Source organism: Eptesicus fuscus, chromosome 6 (genome assembly GCF_027574615.1).
Source record: "Eptesicus fuscus isolate TK198812 chromosome 6, DD_ASM_mEF_20220401, whole genome shotgun sequence".
Classification (NCBI taxonomy): Eukaryota; Metazoa; Chordata; class Mammalia; order Chiroptera; family Vespertilionidae; genus Eptesicus; species Eptesicus fuscus.
Window position 1 is genome coordinate 101,479,838 of NC_072478.1, and position 23,489 is coordinate 101,503,326.

At 46.6% G+C, this 23,489-nt stretch overlaps 1 protein-coding gene across 1 annotated transcript in view; it reads left to right on the forward strand.

Annotated features, from left to right (window-relative positions):
• The window catches only part of DOCK2 (dedicator of cytokinesis 2), a 373,603-nt gene that overhangs the window by 55,945 nt on the left and 294,169 nt on the right, over positions 1–23,489 (forward strand). Inside the window, exons 15-22 of the mRNA XM_008147631.3 lie at positions 6,079–6,177; positions 7,851–7,923; positions 8,020–8,123; positions 9,786–9,969; positions 10,204–10,301; positions 12,058–12,147; positions 13,198–13,298; positions 14,220–14,354. Of these exons, the coding sequence (XP_008145853.1) occupies positions 6,079–6,177; positions 7,851–7,923; positions 8,020–8,123; positions 9,786–9,969; positions 10,204–10,301; positions 12,058–12,147; positions 13,198–13,298; positions 14,220–14,354 (884 nt within the window). The remainder of the gene's footprint in view (positions 1–6,078; positions 6,178–7,850; positions 7,924–8,019; positions 8,124–9,785; positions 9,970–10,203; positions 10,302–12,057; positions 12,148–13,197; positions 13,299–14,219; positions 14,355–23,489) is intronic.

A 23,489-nucleotide genomic window follows, 5' to 3' on the forward strand; every position in this document is an offset into this window, starting at 1 on the left:
AGTAATGTGACCTACACCTTAGAGCTTGGTACAGTAGCCCATAATAAGATCTGGTGTTGTTATTTCTTTACACCAAAGCAGCTCTTCACTGCCTGTTCCTCTCCTTTCATGACTGCTATTTCTTCTTCTTTTCTTTTTCTTTTTGCTTGGCCTCACTCCGTAGGTTAGCCTTATGCAGTTAAAATGTTGTTCTCATTGAAACACGAGCTGGTTTATTCAAGCAAAATTCATGGCAAAAAAAAAAAAAAAAAGAGGATCAATAAATACAGAGCCTTAGGCTGGTGGAGACTCAGGATGCGCTCAACACAGACAACCCAACACTTGCTCTAACTCCCAGCGCTCAGCCAGATTCTGGTGGAAAGCCTCATTAGTAAATTGGTCTCCCGAGGGCTGGCCGAGTGTATGCAAGAATGCAAAGCACGTTGCTATAAATATTTAGACAGCATATGTCCTCTACAATATTTGTCATGTGTGTTTACATCTATTTACTTCATTTCCTCTAAGGTTGTCAGCAGCTGTGTCCGGTGTGGGGGAGGGTCTTGCGTCTCAATTTCTCCTTTCAGAACACTTAGCTGAAAATAAAACTGCTCTCAGCAGACGTGACAGTATGGGCAAATGCTCCTCCCAGGCCGCAGCCGGTGATCAGATAGCACAGTGGGAGGTGGTGCGAGTGTCAATAAGTCATCTGCTCTCGCCTGGGGCAGATTTTGCCTTCCTCTGCCTAAGAGTAAGTGACAGAGACATTGCAACCTGTCAGGTACCCTGGTAAGCATGATGCATTGCCGTTATTACCCCATCTTTACAGAGAGGGAAGCTAAACAGCTTTTCCAAGGTCATGAGGTTAGTATGAGGCAGGGGGAGTTTTGATTCCAGGTTTCTGGCCCTCTTAAACATGCCACTGTGACATCTATCAATATAAAAACTTATCCAAGTCATTTCTCATTTTAACATGAGGCTAGTAACCAATTCTATCAAAATCTATTTTAACTTTAAGGAAATCCCCACAATTGCATTTTTGTTCATAAAGACTGGCTCTGTTAATTAATATTTAATTGAGCAAAATACAGGCATTTAACTCATTTTCTTTTTGTGGATTCTGAAACTTTGCTGAAAAATAAAGTGAGAGACACGTTGCTGAAAGGAACACAAAGGAAGAGTAGAGGGCTTTTATCTGAAAGGGAATTTGCATTCCCCCGAATGTATAGACCACTGCTTTGAAGTTATTTTTACCCAGCTACCTGTTGGAGAACTTTTCAACCTCAGCTTCAGTTTTTAAACCACTGATACCCTTGCCTCCAATGCTGCCGAATGACAAATTAGAAGAAGCAGTTAACAGGAAAGCAGGTGTCTTATCTTCTTTCTGAACCATTCTTGCTTCTACCTCTGCTACCTTTTCAAGTCATGCCCCACCAGGCTGCGTAGACGCATTTTTCACAGATGAATACGGGAGCACGCATGCTGGGGCTGAGGTGGAGAGGCAGCTATGGGTCGTGGTGATAATTTGCAGTTTCATCTACTAGGGAAGTTATGGGGGAGTTCAGTTGACTGACTATTGAAAATTGCTAAGGAAGCCTGTGGGAGGCTTGCCTTTCTCTCTTTGCAGAAATAAATATTACTGCCTAATGAAGTTCAGGTGGCTCACTCAAACACTCCTATCTGACTCTGGTGGGCTCCTGTGGGAACGGGCCCCTTTAGGGATACCGACTTCTCCTCCTGCTCCAGGTGCACAAGGCCCTTGGTGGAGTGGGGCCAGATGACAGAATGGGGTATATTTGTCATTGGCTCACTTCGGGGTCTCAATGATCTTGCTCAGAAAGGGCCATAGCAGAGAAGCTAATGAGGTGAGCTCTGGGTTCAAACATACAGGGTTCAGATCCAAGCCTCTCCTATCAGCTGTGTGATCTTTGGCAGGTTTATCTATACTAATAAAAGGGTAATATGCTAATTAGACCAGGAGACCTTCCGGATGTCCTTCTGGACAAAGCCATGGTGGCAGGACCGAGGCAGAGGCGGTTAGGGGCAATCAGGCCAGAAGGGGAGGGGCGAGCAGGCTGGCAGTGGGGGGCAGTTGGGGGTCATCAGGCCGGCAGGGGGGGCAGTTGAGGCCAAGCAGGCCAGTTGGGTGGGGCAGTTGGGGGCAAGCAGGCTGGCGGGGGAGGGGCAGTTGGGGGTGAGCAGACCGGCAGGCAGAGTGGTTAGGGGCAATCAGGCAGGCAGGCAGGTGAGTGGTTAGGAGCCAGCAGTCCCGGATTGCGAGAGGGATCCCAGATTAGAGAGGGTGCAGGCTGGGCTGAGGGACACACACACACACACACACACACACACACACACACACACACGTGCACAAATTTTGTGCACTGGGCCACTAGTTTGTCTATAAAAGAGGAATAATAATCCTTCTTGTAAGATTTAAGGTTAAACAAAATGGTAGGTGTAAGGCACCTGGTATGCAGTACTCAGTAACAGGAAGGAAAACATTAAGAGAAGGCAGACCTACTACAGGGTGAAGCCCTGGGCATGAATCCAGGGGGTTCAAGTGGGCAAGCCAATGCGGATGCCTGAAGCAAGTCTAAGGAGAATAAAAAACAAAGGCTCAGATGCTAGGTTGAGAAACCTCTGCTCTTCTGACCAGCTTAAGGTGGGAGGTAGGGCGTGGGGGGCAGTATGGTGTAGTGGTTAAGACTATGCCTTCTGGGGCCAGGTAGCCAGGCTCAAAGCCCAGCTCAGCTCAGAGTAGCAGGATGACCTTGAACAAGTTACATGATCTCTCTGTACCTAAGATTCTCTGCCTGCAAATGAGTCCAGCAGTGGCACCTTATTCCTCTGACTATCAAACGAGGTAATCTACATAATAGGTGTTCATTACCGTTGGCCATCTTTCCTGGAAAGGTAGAACGGTCTCCAGGCTTGACTCCCGCCTGGTGGATGCTCATCGACATCTCCCCGTGAGGCGGCCTCGTTGGTGTGGCACACTTTCTGGTGCGTTCCCACCCATGGTGACATTTGTTCCTCAGGTGATTCCTACAAGGTAAAGAGGGCCTGTGTCATGAGCCTGAGGTCCCTCCTGCTGAAGTGTGCCTGCCAAGGCCAACTCAGCCTTAAAGTCTCCAGCTTCCTGATTTCTGCTCCGATGTGCTTAGCTGACGGAGTCACCATAACCTTCTGACTGTTAACTGGGGTCCTGGGGGTGGCAATGGGGAAAATTATTGAACAGGCTTACTTGAGACATATACAAATCTCTATTTTTTCCCCTAAAACTGGGCTCAGTCCCAATCACGATGCTCTCTAGACACATTTGGCAATGTCCAATTTATCTCTGAAGGGTTGAGGGTCTTATGCCTTTCTCAGAATAATACTGAGACTTTTCTCCAGCCTTAGGCAATCAAAATTTTTCATCACCAGAGGCACTGGATGGGTAGCTCAGTTGTTTAGAATGTAGGCTGCAGGTTAGATCCCGGTCAGGACACATACAAGAATCAACCAATGAATGTATAAGTAAGTGGTACAACAAAGCTCTCTCTCTCTCTCTCTCTCTCTCTCTCTCTCTCTTCTCTCTCTCTTTCTCTCTCTCCCCCCCCACTTCGTGTCTCTCCTTCTTCCTCTCTCTCTCTAAAAAAATAAATACATAAAATTTTAAAAAATGTTTTTTTCATCATCAGGACAGTTTTGTGGGATTTTGTTGCCTGCCATACAGCAATTTTACTTTCACCAGAGATAGATGTGTATCTTTAGATTTTACGAGCTAGATGGAATTCACTGGAGCTACAGAAATTCTAAGCCCATAAATGTCACCAAATATAAATCTTGGGTGGCTGGAAGGCATCTAGGTTGTTCTAGAAGGAACACTGGACAAAGAGTAGAGGGTCTGAGATGTAGTCCAGCTCTGCTACTTGTGGGCAAGTGACTTAACATCTCAGGGCCTCAGTTTATTCAGTTGTGAAATGGGGATAATGATGGTAATCATCAGAGGCGGTTATGAGGATTAAAATAAGTGAGGTCAGGTGTGTCAAGGACTTAGCACAATGCTAGACAAAATGCACTCTTTGAAGAGTTAGCAAAAGCTTGGAAGCATGTTTTTAGTTTATTGCCCCGAGAATTTCTGAAAGGCTTCCCCCCCGCTGTGAGAAGTAGAAGAGATGTGTGTCTTTCTTTATTTCCAGTTCTCTGGTTACCCTTGTGATTTATTTATTTATTTATTTATTTATTTATTTATTTATTGTTAATCCTCACCTGAGGATATTTTCCCACTGATTTTAGAGAGAGTGGGGGAAGGGACGGGGAGAGACACACAGAGAGAAACATTGATGTGACAGAGACACATCCATTGGTTGCCTTCAGCATTTGCCCCGACCAAGGTTGAGGTCGAGCCTGCAACCGAGGTACATGCCCTGGATCAGAATTGAACCCAGGATCCTTCTGTCCTCGGGCTGACACTCTACCCATGGAGCCAAACCTGCTAGGCTCTTGTTTTTGTTTTTAGAGATAAGTTCTGAAAGGACACTATATCCTTACTTTGAAATAGACTCACTTTGGCTGCAAGAACAACCCATCAATATTAAACTGAGCTCCTTCTTTCCCTGGGACTCGGAAGTAAAGTGGGCGCTCTGCCACAAGAGGGGCAGGATTCTCCTTCCCACAGGTGAACTTGTTCACCAGGGGTCCCAGCGCCCACATGCGGCCTGCTTGGTTATTCAACCCTGGGAGGAGGGCTTGGTGTCAAGGATCTATTGGAGAATCTGGTAGAATCTGGTGAGAGGCCTGGAATCTCTGACTATATGAATGCCTAGAGGCACACAGTTTTGCAATTTTGGGTTGGAGCTGCAAACCCAATCCTCACATCCCTGAGTCTCTGCAGACTCGAGGTTAAAATCTGCTGCTCTTATATAAGAACCCCACTTAAGCCCCTTCTGGGTGATCCTGGCTTAGATCTTGTTTGGTGGCCAAATAACTGGAATGAACAGAGAGGGAGAATCAGGGGTTGGCAAACTCCATAAAGAGGTAATTCCTGTTGCCCTTGCTGGTTTGTCTCAGGATTTATTCTGGTTAAGGGCATGTACCTCGGTTACAGGTTCAGTCCTGAGCCACAGTTGGGGCATGTGCAGGAGGCAACTAGTTGATGTTCTCTCTCACATCTATGTTTCTCTCTCTCCCCCGCACCACCTCCCTTCTACTCTCTCTCTAAAGATCAATGATATCCTTGAGTGAGAATTAAAAAAAAGAGGATAGGTAATCCCTGTTACTTGGAGGGTGACTTTATGGCAAGGAATAAATAGCCTACATAGGTATGCTTGCTCTGCTCTCACTCTGCTCAGAACATCCTTCGTGCATTTCTGCTCAGAGCCTAGGAATCTTTCTTCAAGATCCTCCCTGAGTCCTCAGCTGGAACTCAAGTGCCTCTTCTCTGTGCAAATACATGTGTCTGTCATCACATTGCGTTGCTTAGTGATATGTCTGCTCATCTAATGATCCTTCCATTGAACGGAACCCTCATGTCAGCTTTAATATCTGACTCATGCCCGTACCCCAGAGCTCAGCAGGGGCCTGGTACCTGGAAGATGCTTCCTAACCATGGGCTGCCTCAGCCCCCTCTGCCCCTGTCTGTCTGAAGCCTGAGCTCCTCCCTCCTCCTTCCTAGCTCCCACGGGCACTTTGGTGTGATAGCATCAGAAATCCATCAGCACAGCCACTGCCTGACTGATCGGAGCCTGTTTGTAAACTTTGTGCACCGTCAGACTCAGGAAACAAATAGGATTAATCAGACTGGCAGCGAGCAGGGACTCTGGGACTGGTCACCATTTACAGTAGAGCCTGTGCGTCCTCCCTGGCGTGCTCCCGCGGTCTCCAGAATGCAAGTAATAGGATTTCTGCAGTTAAGCAGCTGTCACCCTCGGACCTGGGGACATGCATATACATCTGTAATGTAGAAGGCCATGTGGGTACCTGGCAGGAGGGCTGGGAGAGGCAGGGTTTTCCCAGGTCCTAAGGCCAGCCTAGGCCTTGGGACCAAAATTACCCAAGCCCAGAAAAGGGCAGTTCTGTAGAATTTTCTCTCTCTCTGTTTTCCCCCTCTTCGGTCAGAATGCAATCTGCGTGGGAGCAGGGGACAAGCCTATGAGTGAATATCGGTCTGTAGTGTACTATCAAGTCAAACAGCCACGGTGGATGGAAACAGTCAAGGTAATAATAATAAATTATAATAATAGCAGCAAACATGAATCTGGGGCTCAGAGGCACCTCCCTGGGGCGTGGAGCAATACCCCACAGGTGTCCGTGGTGCACTGGGGCTGTGGAAATGGCGGGCCCGTGGGTGAACACTCTGGTTCTCTTGCTCTCTCTCCACTGGCCGAGGAACTGGCCACCGTGCAGTTGTCAGATGGTCCTCTCGTGGGTGGTACTCAGCCCACCAAGCTGTGTAGTGACATGAGCAGTGAGGAGTGACAGAGCTTATGAGCAAACGTAAGGCTATACAAGGCCACCTAACACCTGAACGATAACCTGCTGGGAGGGACCTCAGAGGGGAGCGGCATGAGTCACAGACATTCACCTTACTAGATCGTCACACGAAGCAGAAGGGAAAGCCATGCACTGGAGGAAGCATTGGGAATTCATTCAGGAAACAGGGAAGCCTGGTCCTGCTTCAAATAGCTCTGCCTGTATCGAGCAGCAGGTTTGACTTCTGAACCCAAACTCCGATGTTCACATGACTCAAGTTTCAGAGGTAGAGGTAGCTACGCAGACCCTGAGGTCCTTGCCTGGTCACCTGCATTCCCGTTTCCCTCAGTGGGTCTCCCTGTACTCACTTTCTTAAAAATGATGACCTGCCCAGCTTTGGGCTCACAAGCTATTGAACTGGGGGGTGGGCGGCTGGGTCCTCTTCTCTGTGTTCTCTTGCACCCCAGTTATTTCTCCTTGTTGGTCCTTGTAAACTTTGTGCATAGTCAGACACCCCCCTGGTTCAATAGTTTTGTGACCCCCAAAGCTGGGCAGGTCATCTGGTATAACTAGGCGCCGCCCCATGGGGGCCACAGGCTCTTTGAGTTGCAGAGACTTACACGAGCACAGTGTCTCACATGATGGTAGCTTATAGTAACCACTCAGCCTGCAGGAGAGAATGGAGGGACTGCAGCTGCCCATGAGGCCCTCAGGTCTTGCGTTCTGTCTGAAACACCCGAATGGGGACCTCTGCAGGCTCCATGTTCATTTTCTGGAGCGGAAAGTGCCCCAAAGTATGCATCTGTTTGGGTTTTAATAGTCTTCTGTACAATGTAAATGTGTCCCTTTTTAAACACCAAAGTGGTTTCTCACAGGTCGCTGAGCTTCTCTGCCTAGGCCTGAATTGCACATTACAGAGAGTGCTGTAGGCTTTGTGGGAGATTTACTCAAATATTATTGGATCCCAGCATTTTTATTAATTTTCATAAATGGGGATCCTCAAGCATACCCCTTAACGACCATTGCTAATTTGCTAAGCCCTGCTGCCATGGCCCGAATTCCTGCGGTGAGCGAGGCAAGTGTGTGGTGTGCAGTTTGCAGCACATCAAACCCTGTGCTGAAGTTATGTGGCTTTTATATCAATTTGGGGAGATTCATTTTCCCTCACTATAATTTACAGATCTCTTTTCATTGGCTGGGATTGCAATTTGCCAAATGGATTACATTTGGTACTTTATTTTCTCTTCATAGCTAGTCCTTATGTAATTTATTTACAGTTCATCAGGCTTGATGGGTGGGTGGTAATAAATCAGCATGCAGGGCTCTCCAGTAAATGGCCAGGCTGCCTTTTGGGGGAGGGGGAATGGGGAGGGCCGTGTAACACATGGTCTCCTGAGCTCTGGTTTCTGCCTGCGGAGGTGGCTGTTCCCATCGAAGACATGCAGAGGATCCATCTGCGATTCATGTTTCGACATCGGTCATCCCTGGAATGTGAGTACCAACCTGGGGTGAGAGGAGGGGGACAGCCAGGTGGCCCTTGTGTCCTCCTCTTTCCTGACCTCACAATGCTCACAATGCTTCTTCCAGCTAAAGATAAAGGAGAAAAGAACTTCGCCATGGCCTATGTGAAGCTGATGAAGGAAGACGGGACCACTCTGCAGGACGGATACCACGACTTGGTTGTCCTAAAGGTACAGTGAGTTGGAACCAACTCTGCAGTGAGGGGGCTTCAGGAAGCAAAGGGGACAAGGTGGGGTGGATTCGTGGTTAACAACAGGGACCCCAGGACCACACACACCACAGCTTACCAGCTGTGTGGCCTTGTACAGAAGCTAACTTCTCTGGGCCTCTATTTCCTCATCTATGAGCCCTCGGTGAATAATTGTGAGGATTACATGAAACAGTTTATATAAATATGACAATGGTGGGTACATGGAACACTCAAATGCAAAGTGTGGGCTCTGAAAGGACCTGTGGGATGTGTGGACGGCCAGCATGACATTCGACAGATGCCTCACTGTAGCTAATGGGGGGAGAGTAGGATTTGGGGTCCTGATCCCGCTGCTGACTAAATCTGAACTCATCTCACATGTCTCCCTGAGTCTCAGCTTCCTTTTCCTCAGCGGTGATGGTAATATTTATGACGAGCCAATGAGATGGCCCACGTGAAAGGGCCGTGTGTAAAGGGTACAGATGTCAGCCAGCGTTGTTTTTGCATCGGGAGACTTAGACTGTTTGGAGAAGTGGGAGGCGTTGATTGTATTGCATGCTTTCCCATGACCCCTGACAGCTGGTGCCTCTGCTAGCTCCTGCCTTGAGGCAACATTGTGGCTGCAAAACAGCCAGGCCAGGAGGTGGGCATAGGCATCAGACCCTTGCTCTTGGCTTTCTCAACTTCGGAGGCTGACTTTGCTCTTTTGTCTGAGGTCTGCATGGCAAATATAGCTTCATCAAGGCTTTATGACATGATCCTCTTCTCTGAGTCTCTCTGGCTTTTCCAAAAACCACCCCACTCCTTCTGTGCAGCCTCTGCTTTGTCATCTGGGGCATATCAAGGTAGCTCTTGGCATAAAAGCCATTCTTTCTCAACAGACTGCAAACGCACTGGGGATAGAGTCCCCATCGCAGTCAGTTTTAAAATTACTCACCTTGCTTAAACCTTGGTTTCCTCACCTGTAAAATGAGGGTATTAGTATCCATGACAGTTACGATTGCTGTGAAGCTTAAATGAAATGGACTAAGGCACGTAAAGCACTCAGTGTGACCTTTAGTTCAGAATAGGGCTCCGTGAATTCTAATACTCGTTATGCTCCCATCCACTCTTTCCTTTCACATGCCAAGGGCTCACGCGCGTGTCACTCTGAGCGTGCTCTGTGCACTACTGCCATTTAGTCTGCTTGAAATGTCTAGGAAGCAGGTAACATGATGAACCCTCAGTTTAATCGTGAGAAATGTGACACAGAGAGACCAAGGGATATATCCAACAGGACACAGACTTGTGAGTGGCAGGACAGGGTCTAGATCTCAGGACTTTCAGACTCAGGGCCTTTGCTAATATTTACTTCTTCAGGCTGACTCCTTATCTTCCTGGGGCACATGTGTATTAAGATCTCAAAAAAATTAGGATGAATGCAAATGTCCTCTCTGGGAAATCTTCCATTTCCTTTTGCCCTGAATGAAGTCCACAGAGCCTCTAACTGGCTGATCAACCCCGTTTCCATTAATGGAACCTGGGTTCCTGCCTGTGTGTGGAAAAGCTGCTCTGCCTTACAATGTGTGATGTGGCCCCTGCAAGCTCAGTACGTTGGGTGTGCACCCTTGGCTCAGGGAAGTAAACAAGGCGCTGTTTCCAGGGGGACAGCAAGAAGATGGAGGATGCCAGCGCGTACCTGACTCTGCCTTCCTATCGGCACCACATGGAAAACAAGGGGGCCACTCTGAGTCGAAGCTCCAGCAGTGTTGGGGGGCTCTCCGTCAGCTCCCGGGATGTGTTTTCCATTTCCACCCTAGTGTGCTCCACAAAGCTCACCCAGAACGGTAATGGAGCCATCGGGAGGTGTGTGCGTGTGTGTGAGAGTGTGGGGGTGCATGCGTGCATGTGTGTGTGCATGCATATACGTGTGCCTATGTGTGTGTGTGTGCACGTGCCTGTGCATGTGTGCATGCATATGTGTGCGTGCCTGTGCATGTGCATGCATGCCTGTGAGTGTGCATGTGTATGTGTGCACAAACCCAGTGATGGTAACTGTACCTGTCTGCACTCTGTCCTAGTGGGCTTGCTGGGTTTGCTGAAGTGGCGAATGAAGCCTCAACTACTGCAGGAGAATTTAGAGAAATTGAAGATTGTGGATGGAGAGGAGGTGGTGAAGGTCGGTATTCATCCACTAGTAACAGAGCTGGGAATCGCGAGTGGCTCAGTGGGGAGGCAAGTGTTGAAGGGGATGGGACAGCTTTTCCCCATCACTGGGAAATCTGGGGATGATTTGGTCCAATGACACTGAATGTGAAGCTGCAGGAAAGTATCTTTGTGCTCAGTTTCTGGAAAATGATCAGCATGGGTGTAGATCCCAGCTCACCTGCTTGCCAACTCCATGTGATAATAGTATGAATAGAACATATTTGTCAGGGTTGTTGTGAGTGTTCAAGGTGACGATATTTAAAAATTACTCAGCACAGTCTCTCACACAGAGTACCCAATAATTGTATGAAAACACATAACATATACCAAGTTCATTAAAAGGTAACTATTAATTTTGTTGTCATAAATGACTATAGCATTATGATCTCTTAGTGCTACTTACACATTATTGTTAGAAATAACCAAGTATTGTTGGTTTCCGCAGCTTGGAGGATGTTATGCTTTAAACATGAGAACAGGAAGGACACCGGGGCTCACATTTTAAGTGAAACAAGCAGAAAAAATGCAAATACCAGATGTATTGTCATGTCCACCTGGTGGTGGAGAATACAGCCTCTGAAGTTCAGGTCTAATTAAAGCCACCCTCCTCTCTGGCACCATGACTTGGGGCGAGTGTTTCCCGCAGGTCCCGGTGAGGGTGATCTTGTTTCCACCAGGAACCTGGTGCAGCTAGAAGCTCCGAGATTCAGCAGCTTTATACGGTTGCTCTGTGTTTTGAGGGACTCTAGGAAATATTGACCCACTCTTTAAGAGGAAGGGGTAACACATTTTAGTTAATTCTCCTTACATGCAGAAAAATGGTCGAATGTCCAGATCAGTGCTTTAAATGGGTGGTATTGACCTGCTTACCTGGTTCAGCAATGGCAGAGAGGTTCCCCAAACAGCCTTTCATAGGGTCTGTCACTTGAGCAGCTTAGAGAAGACATCTGGGAGTGAATTCCATTGTCTCCTTTTTGCATTATTTTTTTTAGTTTTTTTTTTTATTGAAGTATAATGTATGAACAATAATATATGTACAGAGCACTTATTCTAAAAGTGCAATTCAACGTACAGGGTGGGGCAAAAGTAAGTTTACAGTTGTGAGTATGCAAAACACAGAGTTTATTCTTGTATTATTATTTATTAATTAGCATATTATCTTCCATACAAACAACTGTAAACCTACGTTTGCCCCTCTCTGCATTATTATACATGTACATGCCCATGTACCCACTACCTAGATGAAGACACAGAACATTTTAGCATTGCGGTAGGCTCCCTCATACCCTTCTCAGTCAACAACCCACTCAGGGATAACCACTAAGCTGACTACCGTCACCATTGATGGGCTTTTGTCTATTCTTGAATTTCATAAAAATAGAGTAATACAGAATGTACATGTTTGTGTCGGACTTTGTGTCTAACTTATCTCACTGCACACAAGGCTCAGGAGGGGTCTCCTCATCGCTGCATGTAGAAGTAGTTGGCTCTTTTATCACTGTGGGTTTATTTATTTCTGCAGTGTGAAAAATGCCACCCTTAATTCATCCACTGTGCTGCTGTTGGTGGACAGGTGGGGTGCTGTGAGTCCTGGTTCATGTGAACTTGGACCCCTTGACCATGGTGCATGGTGGATGTGTGCTCTTGGTCTCTGTGGGCTACACTGAGAAGTGGATTTCTGGGTCACCTGCACTCTTTCCTAATGTGTCCTTCATTATTCTGTCCAGTTTCTCCAGGATACTCTGGATGCCCTCTTCAACATCATGATGGAGCATTCTCAGAGTAACGAGTATGACATCCTCGTCTTTGATGCATTGGTAAGAGAGGGGATGGGTTTGTGACATAGACATCAAGGTGTGTCTCACTGAGAGAAACCTGAGAACTTATGGCCCTTTTCATGACTCTTTTGGAGGAATTGTCACGTTAGGCAACCAGACCAATGAATGAGCTGCTGTTCCCTTTCATTAGTTTGGAGTTCACCTGGATGCCTGTGCAGAATGAGTGAAAGGGGAATCTTAAAATGTTGAGGTCAGAGTGGCACAGGGTGAAAGTACATGAAGCTGGATTCCATGAATAACCGAGTTGGCTTTCCATGAATGCCGGGAGCTGGTCTCTGGTCAGGTTGTGAAGGACCCACAGTGTATCCCAAGTCTCCTTTCCCTTCTTCTTCATAGTCTCCAACTCACCAGAGTCACTATGCTCACTCTTTCTACCCAGAACCTTTCACGGTGGTACGCCATCCAGATCTTTCTCCTTTCCATCTTTCCAAATGGTATCTTCCTCCTCTCGCTGTCCTAATTTATGTTCCTCAGTGTCATGTCAAAATAAACATAAGAAACATTTGAATTAGGGGATATCAGTGACCAGCAGAGTGTTAATGTGTTAACCCCCTATGTCAGTGGCATTTACATTTATAAAGAGGTTGCTTGGAGACAACTGTGACTTGGTACTTCCCAAGAGGGTATGGAAAGCTAGCCCTAAGGAAAGATGCTCTCTGACAAAAAGATCCTTTGTTCAACCCCTTAGTGAAGTGCTGAACATTGCATGACCCTCTTGGAGAGTCATGATGCACATAGATATATTAAAGACTCTGATAAGTCCTGCAATAAAGAAGGCAGTTTAAGGATGACAACCTAAGATTTCTCAAATTTATTTGACCAAGAAACCTTTGTATCTTATAATGCTTTGCAGCACACTGCATGAAACACTTTTTAGGAGAGATACCACCTTAATGAAAAGGACTAAAGATATATTAGTGAGCTAATTCCTGGGTAAAAATTTTTGCTAGGGGTTCGGTTATGCCATGTGACTATGGCTTCCTGCTCTGGGTCTGTCCTGAAAACACTGATTCGTTGACTTTTCCTTAGATCTACATAATTGGACTCATTGCTGACCGGAAATTCCAGCACTTCAACACCGTTCTGGAGGCTTACATTCAACAGCATTTCAGTGCTACCTTGGCTTACAAGTAAGTGACTGTGCGCCTCCTGCTTGCCCTGTCAGGATGCCGAGGGCTCAAGGAACTTGAGTATTTTCCTCTTATCACTAGCCTGTGTGAGTTCTCCCTTTTTTGAGAAAATCCAATCTGTGCCTCAGTTATTTGGATTAAATAAAAATATGCAAACCCATAGGTTGAGGTGAATATGGTGGCAGAAGTACATGGAAGTCTTCCCTCCCTCCCTCCCTCCCTCCCTCCCTCCCTCCCTCCCTCCCTCCCTTCCTCCCTCCCTCCCTCCCTTCCTCCCTCCCTCCCTCCCTCCCTCCCTCCCTCCCTCCCTCCCTCCCTTCCTTCTTTTCATGACCTATCAGCAGCTCCTTGCAATAAACATTGGTATTCAAAGGCAACAGAGAAGAAAGGCACATGCTCAGTAGATTGCTATAGTTTGGGTATAGACAACTGAGGGTCACAGAAGGGAGATGATGCGGGGAGATGGGTGGAAGCCAGTTTATGAAGGGGCCTTGGAGGGAGATCACGTAGTTTGAAGTCTGCCTTGCCGGAAATGAAGAAACATGGAAAGTTCCTAAGCAAGGGAGTTCCATGGTATAACAAGAACATTTTCAGCAGGAAGAAAAAGCTGAAAAAGACATTATCACCACCATTATTCCCAATCATATTCTAATTGTGACTAGTTTTTCTAGTCAAAAGACTTTCCTTCCTCACTACTTATTTTTTTTTCTTTGCTGGCTTTTTACAGGCAGGAAATAATTATTCACTCTCTGTATTAAATGTAATTTTAAGCAGAGTTATTTTTATGGTTGTAAATGAGTAAGCTTGGCTGTACCACCACCTTTAACCTTTGATTGAAAGCCTTATAATTTACTGAGCAAAGGAATTACCATGCCATGGGTTGGGAAACAACGTATTTTGAAAATATAATCCCTTACTCAGGAAACTGATGACGGTGCTGAAGACTTACTTGGATACCTCCAGCAGAGGGGAGCAATGTGAGCCGATCCTCAGAACCCTCAAAGCTTTGGAATACGTGTTCAAGTTCATCGTTCGGTCGAGGACATTATTTTCTCAGTGAGTACTTGCTATGTGAGAGTGATTGATAGGCTTTGCAATTCCTCTGGGATACAACATTGTGCCACGGGAGAAACTCTCTTACAAAATGATCACCAGCCTTCCATCAAATACTGGTACAACTCAAAAACCCAACTTAGAGAGTTAGGAATAGGTAATAATGGTTCCTTGTAAGTTTATTTGGAAATAAAAGAAATCTTAACATGTTGTAAAGTTATGCTTCATCCAATGAACACGAATGGTGACTTGAGGCTCTTCAGCATTTCATCTGTTCTTTGTGTGATTTGAGATATGGTGAAAACTCTCCATGTATTCTATGGGGTGGAGAGAGCAGAACTCAGAGAGTTTGGTATTTATTTGGCTCTTAGAAGTTGTACATGACAGATAAGCTGGTATTTGCAGTTGACCTGCCTGTCCTTGAGATCCTACTGGCCAAAAAGTAAGCTAACATTTTAGAGTTCTTAAAAGATATGATGTTTGATGGTCAGTGTCACAGAGATTAGCTGTCCTTTTAAAGGGCTTTAGGGATGGAGGCATTCAAAAGCAACCTGAAAAAGGACAATTTTTTGTTCTTTGGCTATTAAGGCAAAGTTAGGTTGGGGACTGGTTATGTGTATGATCAGGTTGGTTGTGTGTGATGGGATATAAGAGAAAAACATACTGGGAATGTATTGTCCAGATTCTTAACAGTACAAATGAAGAACACTCAACTCAAACTGACTAATGGAGAAATAGGACTTTATTATATTTTACATTATTGAAAATTCCAGCCTCAGGCATGGCTGGATCCAGATGCTTAATGTCATTGGGGTAGTCTCTATCTCTTGGGATTTTGGCTCTGCTTTCCTTTGGCTGGTTGCCTTCTGAGGCAAGTTTTCCAAAGTTGAAACTATTTGAAATCTCAAGTTCATGTTGTATTGGCTTAAGCAATTCTAGGTTCCTTGTTGTTTCAGCAAAATCCTATGCCAAGAACTGTGATGGGTCATGTGCTAAGGTCTCAAACCATGTGATCAGGGGAATGAATATGCAGATTGTGTAGTGGTGGTCACATGTGCTCTGGAGCCATGGGTTGGTCAGCCACTTCTGGTGTGCACTTGTTTAGTTGGACAAAAGAAAGCAGAAATCTGTAATCATCATTTTGATCACGATGATGGATGTGCCATGATGGCATCATACTCGACGAGGCATCTGAAATGGGTAATCATTTGGGATTCTCAAAACATTTGTTGAGATTTCAGTTGATAAATAGAAAGAGATGAGTGTTTTGCACCATGTCAAAAAACATATGTCATTTAGGTTATTCTAAAAATGAAATATCTGTTTCAATTCCTCTGGCTTGTCAGTGCATTAAGGCAGAGACTGTGCATTAATTAAAATCTTAGGGGTATTCTTGCAAATTGGAAGGACACTTGTAAAATATTTGAAATCCAAATAGAAGACAACAGTGGGTCTTTCTTTTTTTAAAAAAAATATATTTTATTGATTTTTTACAGAGAGGAAGAGAGAGGGATAGAGAGTTAGAAACATCGATGATAGAGAAACATTGATCAGCTGCCTCTTGCACAACCCCTACTGGGGATGTGCCCGCAACCAAGGTACATGCCCTTGACCGGAATTGAACCTGGGACCTTTCAGTCCACAGGCCGATGCTCTATCCACTGAGCCAAACCGGTTTCGGCAACAGTGGGTCTTTCAAACGGTTGAGTTTCTTGGAGGAGTTCAAAGATTCAAACATTGTACTTCTAGATGAACAGGCAAGGATATCTTATTTCATCTTGCAGGTGAGATCTTCAGATCTACAAGGACATATTCTTTTCATTTATCATATCTTCTGCCCAGTTTTTCCTTTTAGTTTGTTTTATTGTCCTTCTTTCCCTCCCTCCTCTCTCCATCTTCTCCCTCTTAGTTTTTGTCTCTTCCCGCCATAAGCATTTCTACCTTTGCTTTCTTCTCTGCCTCAAGGTGTGTCATCTTGCAGAGCCCCTAGCTCTTCACTTAGAGTAAATTCAGTGCTGCTGGAACCGAAGTGACTTTTGGCTTCTTCAGGAGTGGATGATCTGTTAGCCCTTACTGTATCCCCAGCATAGCATACAAAACACCATTGACACTCAGAACTGCCTGCTGGATGAAGTCCATTTTGGGGGCTAAGAGAAGGAATTTGGTGAGAAGAGATGTCTCTAAGGTAACCGAGGCATAATCTTAGATCCGTTTTCATAAACATATATGTAGGCAGATCTGCAGGGAGGGTCTAGGACCTCATGCTGAGGGAAGGTAGATTCCCTGTGTCTTGTTCATTTTTGAATCTTCAGCAGTAGTTTGCCCTCCAGTGGATCCTTGAGGACATTGGGAAGTGGTGGGGGGATTTTCCCTATATTCAGAGAGAATTTCATTTGGGAAACTGGAAAAGAGAAGGTTCAACACATTGTGATTTATTAGCCAGCTGGTGGAAAAACATAGAAATGATTGCTTTGGGGGCTTATTGTGTCTGGCATTGTGTTTGTTTCCTGCCATTCCTTTGTCCTCTTTCCTCGTGTGCATAACTGCAGCGGGTCCAGCTCCCATCAGCTGTTCCCTGGCCATTTGTCTTTGCACACACCACACATGAACATGCAGAGGCTGGGGGTTTTCCTGGGTCTGTTTCCAGGGTGCAGTTGGGTAAGGGAGGAAGAGAAGATGGTGACAAGAATGGGAACTTTTTTGGGATTATTCATTTCTATCACAGCCAAAGAAAGCGATTTTCCTGGCCCCTCTTCTTGTGTCACTAGCTCCTGAGTCCCAGTCCGGGACACGTGTCTCAGGAACATACCTGTGCCCTAGCTGCAACGGAGGCTGGCAGAGCCATTCGAGCTTCTGCCAAAGGGAGGCCAGCTTACAAATATGGGAAGTTCCTAAATTGTCGGAGTGTGTGCCAAAGGTGTTGGGTGGCCATAAATAGGACCGATATCTACTAAGCTTTTCTGGAATGACTGAGCCTCTGGGCGACATGGCGCAGAGCGAGGAACACTCAGAAAGAGCTGAAATGATTATCTTCTAGGCATTGAGCTTCTTTACAAAACTCCTTGCAGTGCCTTTTATCCTGAAGCTCAGGCAGCCAGCTGAGCTGATCCCCAGGGTTTCTGAGCCGTGGAATCACTCGGAGTCCATAGCAGCCTGTGTGTCCCTGATCCGCATGATGGGCACTGGCTAGCAAGTAACAACGAGACCGCAGCACCATGGGCTACGGGACAGGAGGCAGTGCGGGGTGATGGTTAGTGTTGTACAGTTGGCTCAGTGATGGTCAGTGTTCACATTGGACAGGCCTTGAGGGGATCACATTTCTATCCCTGTAAGTGCCTGGCTTATAAAGTGAGGGACCCAGCCTCTCTGATCCTCAGTTTCCTCATCCATAAATGGGGACCAATGGGCTCTTAGTGTTTATTTATTTATTTTTCTACATTTTTTTTATTAAGGTATTACATGTATACATATCTTACTGGGCTCTTAGTGTTTTGATGATGAAATGAGATTATGTACAAAAGTTCTCCATGTAGTATCTGGTACTTATTCCACAGGCATACTAAATGTCTTCACCTAGGAGAGACAGCAGGGTGCTGGTTTCTGTCTCAGGTTTAAATTAGTAAGGGGGAGGTCTTTTTCTTGATTCATTCTCCAGATTTGGCCTACCGATCATGCTATCGTAAACATTTCTCGCTGTTTATTTTTTAAGGGGAGGGGATACCTTTACCAGATGTCTGTGCTCTTTGAGGTCCACAATGTAGGGGCTTTTACGGCCCCATGAACTCACCTTGATCTGTTGCTGGCACATAAGGTGGACTCTGCTTAAGTCTGCTGCTTCCACGTGTGTGTGTGTGTGTGTGTGTGTGTGTGTACACTCAGGCCCCTATGGCCCAAGCCACCTAGCTCTCCATTCCCTGCTTGCTCTGCTGTCCTTTGCATCACACGTTCTGCTCTGTTGCGGACCTGCTTATGCAGCTCTAGTGCCCTCCTCCTTCTCCATGTAATCCCAGCCTCCTGGGCTGCTCTGCCATCCACAGAGGCCTTCTCCACCCTCATCCCACCCCTTTGCTTATGAGAGGCAGTCAGCTCAGTGGTTAAAGGCACAATCTCCAGAGCTCGGCTACCTGGGTTTGAATTCTGCATTTGAATTCCAGCACCACTATTTACTAGCATTTATGACCCTGGGCAAATTATTTCGTCTGCCCAGAGCTCAGTTTTCTCATATGTAAAAGAGGCATGTAAAAACCCTTGCAGGGCTGTTGTGCAGACTAATGAGCTAATGTAGCAGGCACTTAGCACAGTGCCTATCAAACAGCAGGTGCCCACTATTATTATTATTGCCGAGTGCATTTCACTCATTGTCTCCATCAGTCTTCACAAAAGTCCCACGGAGAATCTCATGTCCTGACTTCATCTCCTCCTACTCCCCACTCCCTCCGTGCCAGCCACACAGGCCTTCCCTGCTGTGGCTCAGACTCCTGGCTCGGGCCTTTGCACCCTTCCCCAGATACCTGCTCGCTCACACCCTGGCCTCTTTCACATCTTTGCTCCCATGTCTCCTAGGACCCTATTTACAATGCAAGCCCTGCCCCAGCACTTCTGTTGCCCTGGCCCCCCTGCTTTCTGTCTTATTTCTCCTCCCCACAGAACCAATCACACGTGAACACGCTCTATACAATTAGTTATGCTTTTGTTTCTGCTCTCTCCCTGTTAGAGTGTCAGCTTTGTTTCCTACTGTATCCCACGCACTGGGAACAGCGCCCGGCACGTGGCTGGCATTCATTCCACGTGAAATGGGACAGCACCTGTTCCCTTTCATAAATAAGGAAACGGGGGCTTAGATTCAAGCTCAGAGGTCACACAGTTAAGCATCAGCAGAGCCAGGCTCCAGACTCCACCTCGTCTGATGAAGCCAACTTAAGACCTGAACCTTTCCGGGCCATGCCTCTGCGAGGTGTGGTTGGCCTGGGGAGGGGCTGTCCCGAGAGAGAGCCGCACTGCCTGGGAGGGTGGGCCTCCTGGATGCCGGCAGGGCTGCTGAGAGGCACAAGCTGCTCCGGCTCAGGTGTGACCATCCCCAAGCACAGAGGGTTTCAATAAAGAAAGCGATGATTGGGTGGAGTTTCAGGAAAGGCGTCCTTACCAACATGGCGCAGCTGTCCAGGCAACCGTGGCTTGAAGAGCTGACAAAGGGCCAGGCCAGGTGAGCTCACACTCCTTGGAAAAAAGTCACTGGTCAGGGGAAGAGAAATGCACTAAGCATCCCCATGGGCGCAACAGTGTCTCCAGGCGCGGTCCTGCTCCCGGCCTTCATCTGGGAGCTGGAAGGCAGGCCATGGTTTGCCTGCACTGGGGCTGCAGCTCCATTAGCACAGGCCCGACGGGGCTCAGGCCTGCAGTGGGCAGCCCGTCTGGCTCCCTTGCCAGGGCCAGGCATCCTCGCCCTTTCTCTAATTGCCTTCAGCGCCAGGAGGCTCTGGGAGGCCCCCCTTTAGCCTTTTTATTTTGCCTCTTGCTTTATTCTGCCCATTCCCAGCCTCCGCCTCACCCAGCCACCAGTTCGGTTTTTTTCTTATGTAAATATCATGTGCTCGTTTATCCTCCAGGTCATGAATATGTTAGGAGGCAAGATTGTCTGAATAAAGCTCAAGGGTGCTCAGTGTCGCCTGCAGGTGGAAGAATGCACAAGCCTCTGCCTTTTTAAACAAAACTGAATTTAACTCGAAGGCACTTGCCAGTATGATTTGTTTTCATTGTTCACGTATGTCTAAATATTAAAATGTGATCAGTTGTTTATGCCGAGCCTGGGCCGGAATGCTGGTTTCATCGCTATTCCCTTGTCTCCTGCATATAATTCGTTTGCATGTTAATGCCATTTATTCCTACGGAAGCCCCTGTTCTGGGTTTTGAATACAGTTTCACTTTCCGATGACAGTAATGGCTCAGTGAACTGCACAATTGCAGCTAATGGAATTATTTCATGATAACATTAATTTGGCATCGGATCAGGATGGAAGAGTAAACTGTCATCAAAGGATATTGTCAAACAGTCACTTCCCTTTAATTTATTATCTGCTTCATGAGTTGCTACAGTGTGGAGGGGGAGCTAACAGCCCGTTTCTTATAAACACAGGAAAAGGCATTGTATTTCGTTAAGTCGCCATTATTATAACATGAAATGTGCACACGCATGCATTTTTAAGCAGTCCTCTTTCCCCTTTGCATGTGGAAATGTTGATCAACTTTTATTGGGCACCTATTTTGTGCTAGGGACTTTAAGTGCTGGGAACTCTGAAATTAATGTCAGACTTCCTCAAGTGGCAGCAATCTAGTGGGAAGGACAGACGCGCAGACCTGCAATCAAATCCTAGCTCCCTGGAAAAGCTATGATCATCGCTATATGACAATGGAGGTTTGCAAATGGTTCCTTGGAGGCAGAGAGGTTTGAGTGACAAACCTCAGGAGGCTTGGTAGTTCTCAGAGGAGATGATGTTTTAAACTAGACATCGAAAGGCGTTTAAGAAGCCTGCCCAGGGGAGAAAGAACGAAGTACGAACAGCCCCCTACTTACGATGCTTTGACTTACAATTTTTGAACTTGACAATGGTGCAAAAGTGATAGACTTTCAGTAGAAACCCTACTTTGAATTTAGAATGTCGATCCTTACCTGGGCTAGTGATACATTGTAGGACACTCTCTGGTGATGCTGGGCAGCTCTGTCAGCCCCGCATTCACAAGGGTAAACAAACTACATCTGCCTAGTAGTCATTGTGCTCTACGACTTGGCCCAGCTGTAGGCTAATGTACGTGTTCTGAGCACCTTCATGGTAGGCTAGGCTGAGCTATGATGTTTGCTAGGCTAGTACCGTGGTCGGCAAACTGCGGCTTGCGAGCCACTTGCGGCTCTTTGGCCCCTTGAGTGTGGCTCTTCCACAAAATAGCACGGCCTGGGCGAGTCTATTTTGAAGAAGTGGCATTAGAAGAAGTTTAAGTTTAAAAAATTTGGCTCTCAAAAGAAATTTCAATCGTTGTACTGTTGATATTTGACTCTGTTGACTAATGAGTTTGTCAACCACTGGGCTAGTATATTAAATGCCTTTCAAATTATGATATTTTCAGCTAACAGTGGTTTCCTGTGATGTAATCCCATTGTGAGTCCAGGGCACCTGTAGAGGGGACAACATGAAATAGAACTTCCCGTTACTCTGCGACGCTGAGGCTCCCGTTAGGAAGCCTCTCTCCTCTGTGCCTGGCCCTGTGTCACTTCCCCTCACTTAATACCCATGACAACTCTGCAAAGCATAGGCATTATCATTTTTATTTTCCAGAAGGGAAGTGGAGGCCCAGAAAGGTGCAGAGGGGGAGTCCAGGTGACAGAGCTGGATGTCGGCAGGGAGGGGTGTGACCGCAAAGCCTAGGTGTTGTGCTGTCCTGTGCCCAGCGTGAAGAGCACGCAGTGGAGAAGAGCAGCTAGTGGGTGAAGCTGGGCTGGTGGAGGAGTGGGGTGATGTGTCCAAAGACGTGGGCTCCGGCTAGACTGAGAGATGCCTTGAATGCCAGGCCAAGGAGTTGGACCTCATCCTCTCTGCCGGGGATATTGGCATAGATGCTACCCTCTGTCCTCAGAGCACAGTGAATACCCCCAGAGGGTGTACCAATTACTCCTTTGGGATCAGGTAAAAATATTAAAATTTCTTTATTTTGTCCAAGATGAAGAAATTGAACTATATGAACATTTGACTGATAATTTAGAATAGTTCGTGGATATAATTTATAAATAAATAAGCATCTATTGAGAATCATGCTTCAAGTTCTTTTGTCATAGGAGCAGTTTGGAAACCCCTGCGTTGGGGTTCCAAAACAGATTAACACGATTGCATCCATGTTTTAGAAAGATGACTGCAGAACTAATGTTATGTCGTCCAGGGGTGGAGGGGAGGCAGGAGATCAATAACGAAGCTGTTGCTGTAATCTAGACAAGAGACGTGAACTGAGTTCGTCACAGTGGGGCTGGGAAGAAGAAGAGGAAGAAGGAGAGGGTTGATAGAGGGCAGGATTGCCCATCTTAATGGAATGTGGGAGTGCATTGAAGGAGAGGGCTGATCTGAGGCTGGACCGTGGGGCCCATGTGATCAGGCATTGCTCACCAGCATGATGAGGGCTGGGAGGAGCAGGTGTGGGGCATATTAAGTTTGAGGTGCTTCTTGGCACAGCCAGATGGAGATGTATAGCAGACAATTAGATACAGATTTGCAGTGTAGGAGAGTTAGGATGCAGGTACAGTTTGTCACAAATTGATACCAAGAGGTACCTGAAGCTACAGCATCAGGTGAACAATACTCTAAAACTCAGGATGAAACGCAGGAGTTGAGCATGTTGAAGGGATGGATGAGGAGAGAGTCCCAGGGAGGCTTGGGCTCCAGGAGCCAGGAAAGGATGTGTATCCAGGAGAGGGTACAGCAGCAATGTAACTGCTGCTGTAAGGTCATGGGGACTGACGACTGGCCAGAGCAAGGTGTTCTGCAATTAGGAGGACTTTGGCCAATTAGCCAACCCTTTCGCAGAGTTGAGCATCTTTCCTGATATCCAGTCAGGAGGCCATCTGGGAGCCGAGGGATCAGGTGCAATAGATGTACCATCATCTGCATGTGAATTGGGTCCATTGTGGGTTGTCCTTTGCCTGGTGCAATCCTGATTGGCTTCCCCTGTGGATCCTTCAGAGGCCTACGAAACTCATTCCGATTTGGCGCCAATCTCAGACTCCGCTCACAGCAAAGTGTAAGACATTCATCTTGTCTGCTTCCATTGTCCCTTTAAATGGCTTAATTTTGCAGAACAGGACTGTCTGTGCTGTAGATAGTTAAGGGAAAAGCCATGGAGGACTCAGATATTCACTCTATCAGGTGGAAGCAGGAGAGGCTTTCCTTCCCTTGTGAACGCCTCGTGCGGAGTCTGGGGGCCAGTGTGCTGTCAGAGTCCTTGCCTCCGCACAGAGAGGGCTATTTCTGTCAAACACTGGTGCTCACAGTTCCTCAGAGGATGACTTAGGTGGGAGGTCAATTACCTGAGTAAATGTATAGGCTTAGGAAATGGGTTTGTAAATTCCTGGTAACCAAATATGAACATGCAGGACGGTAA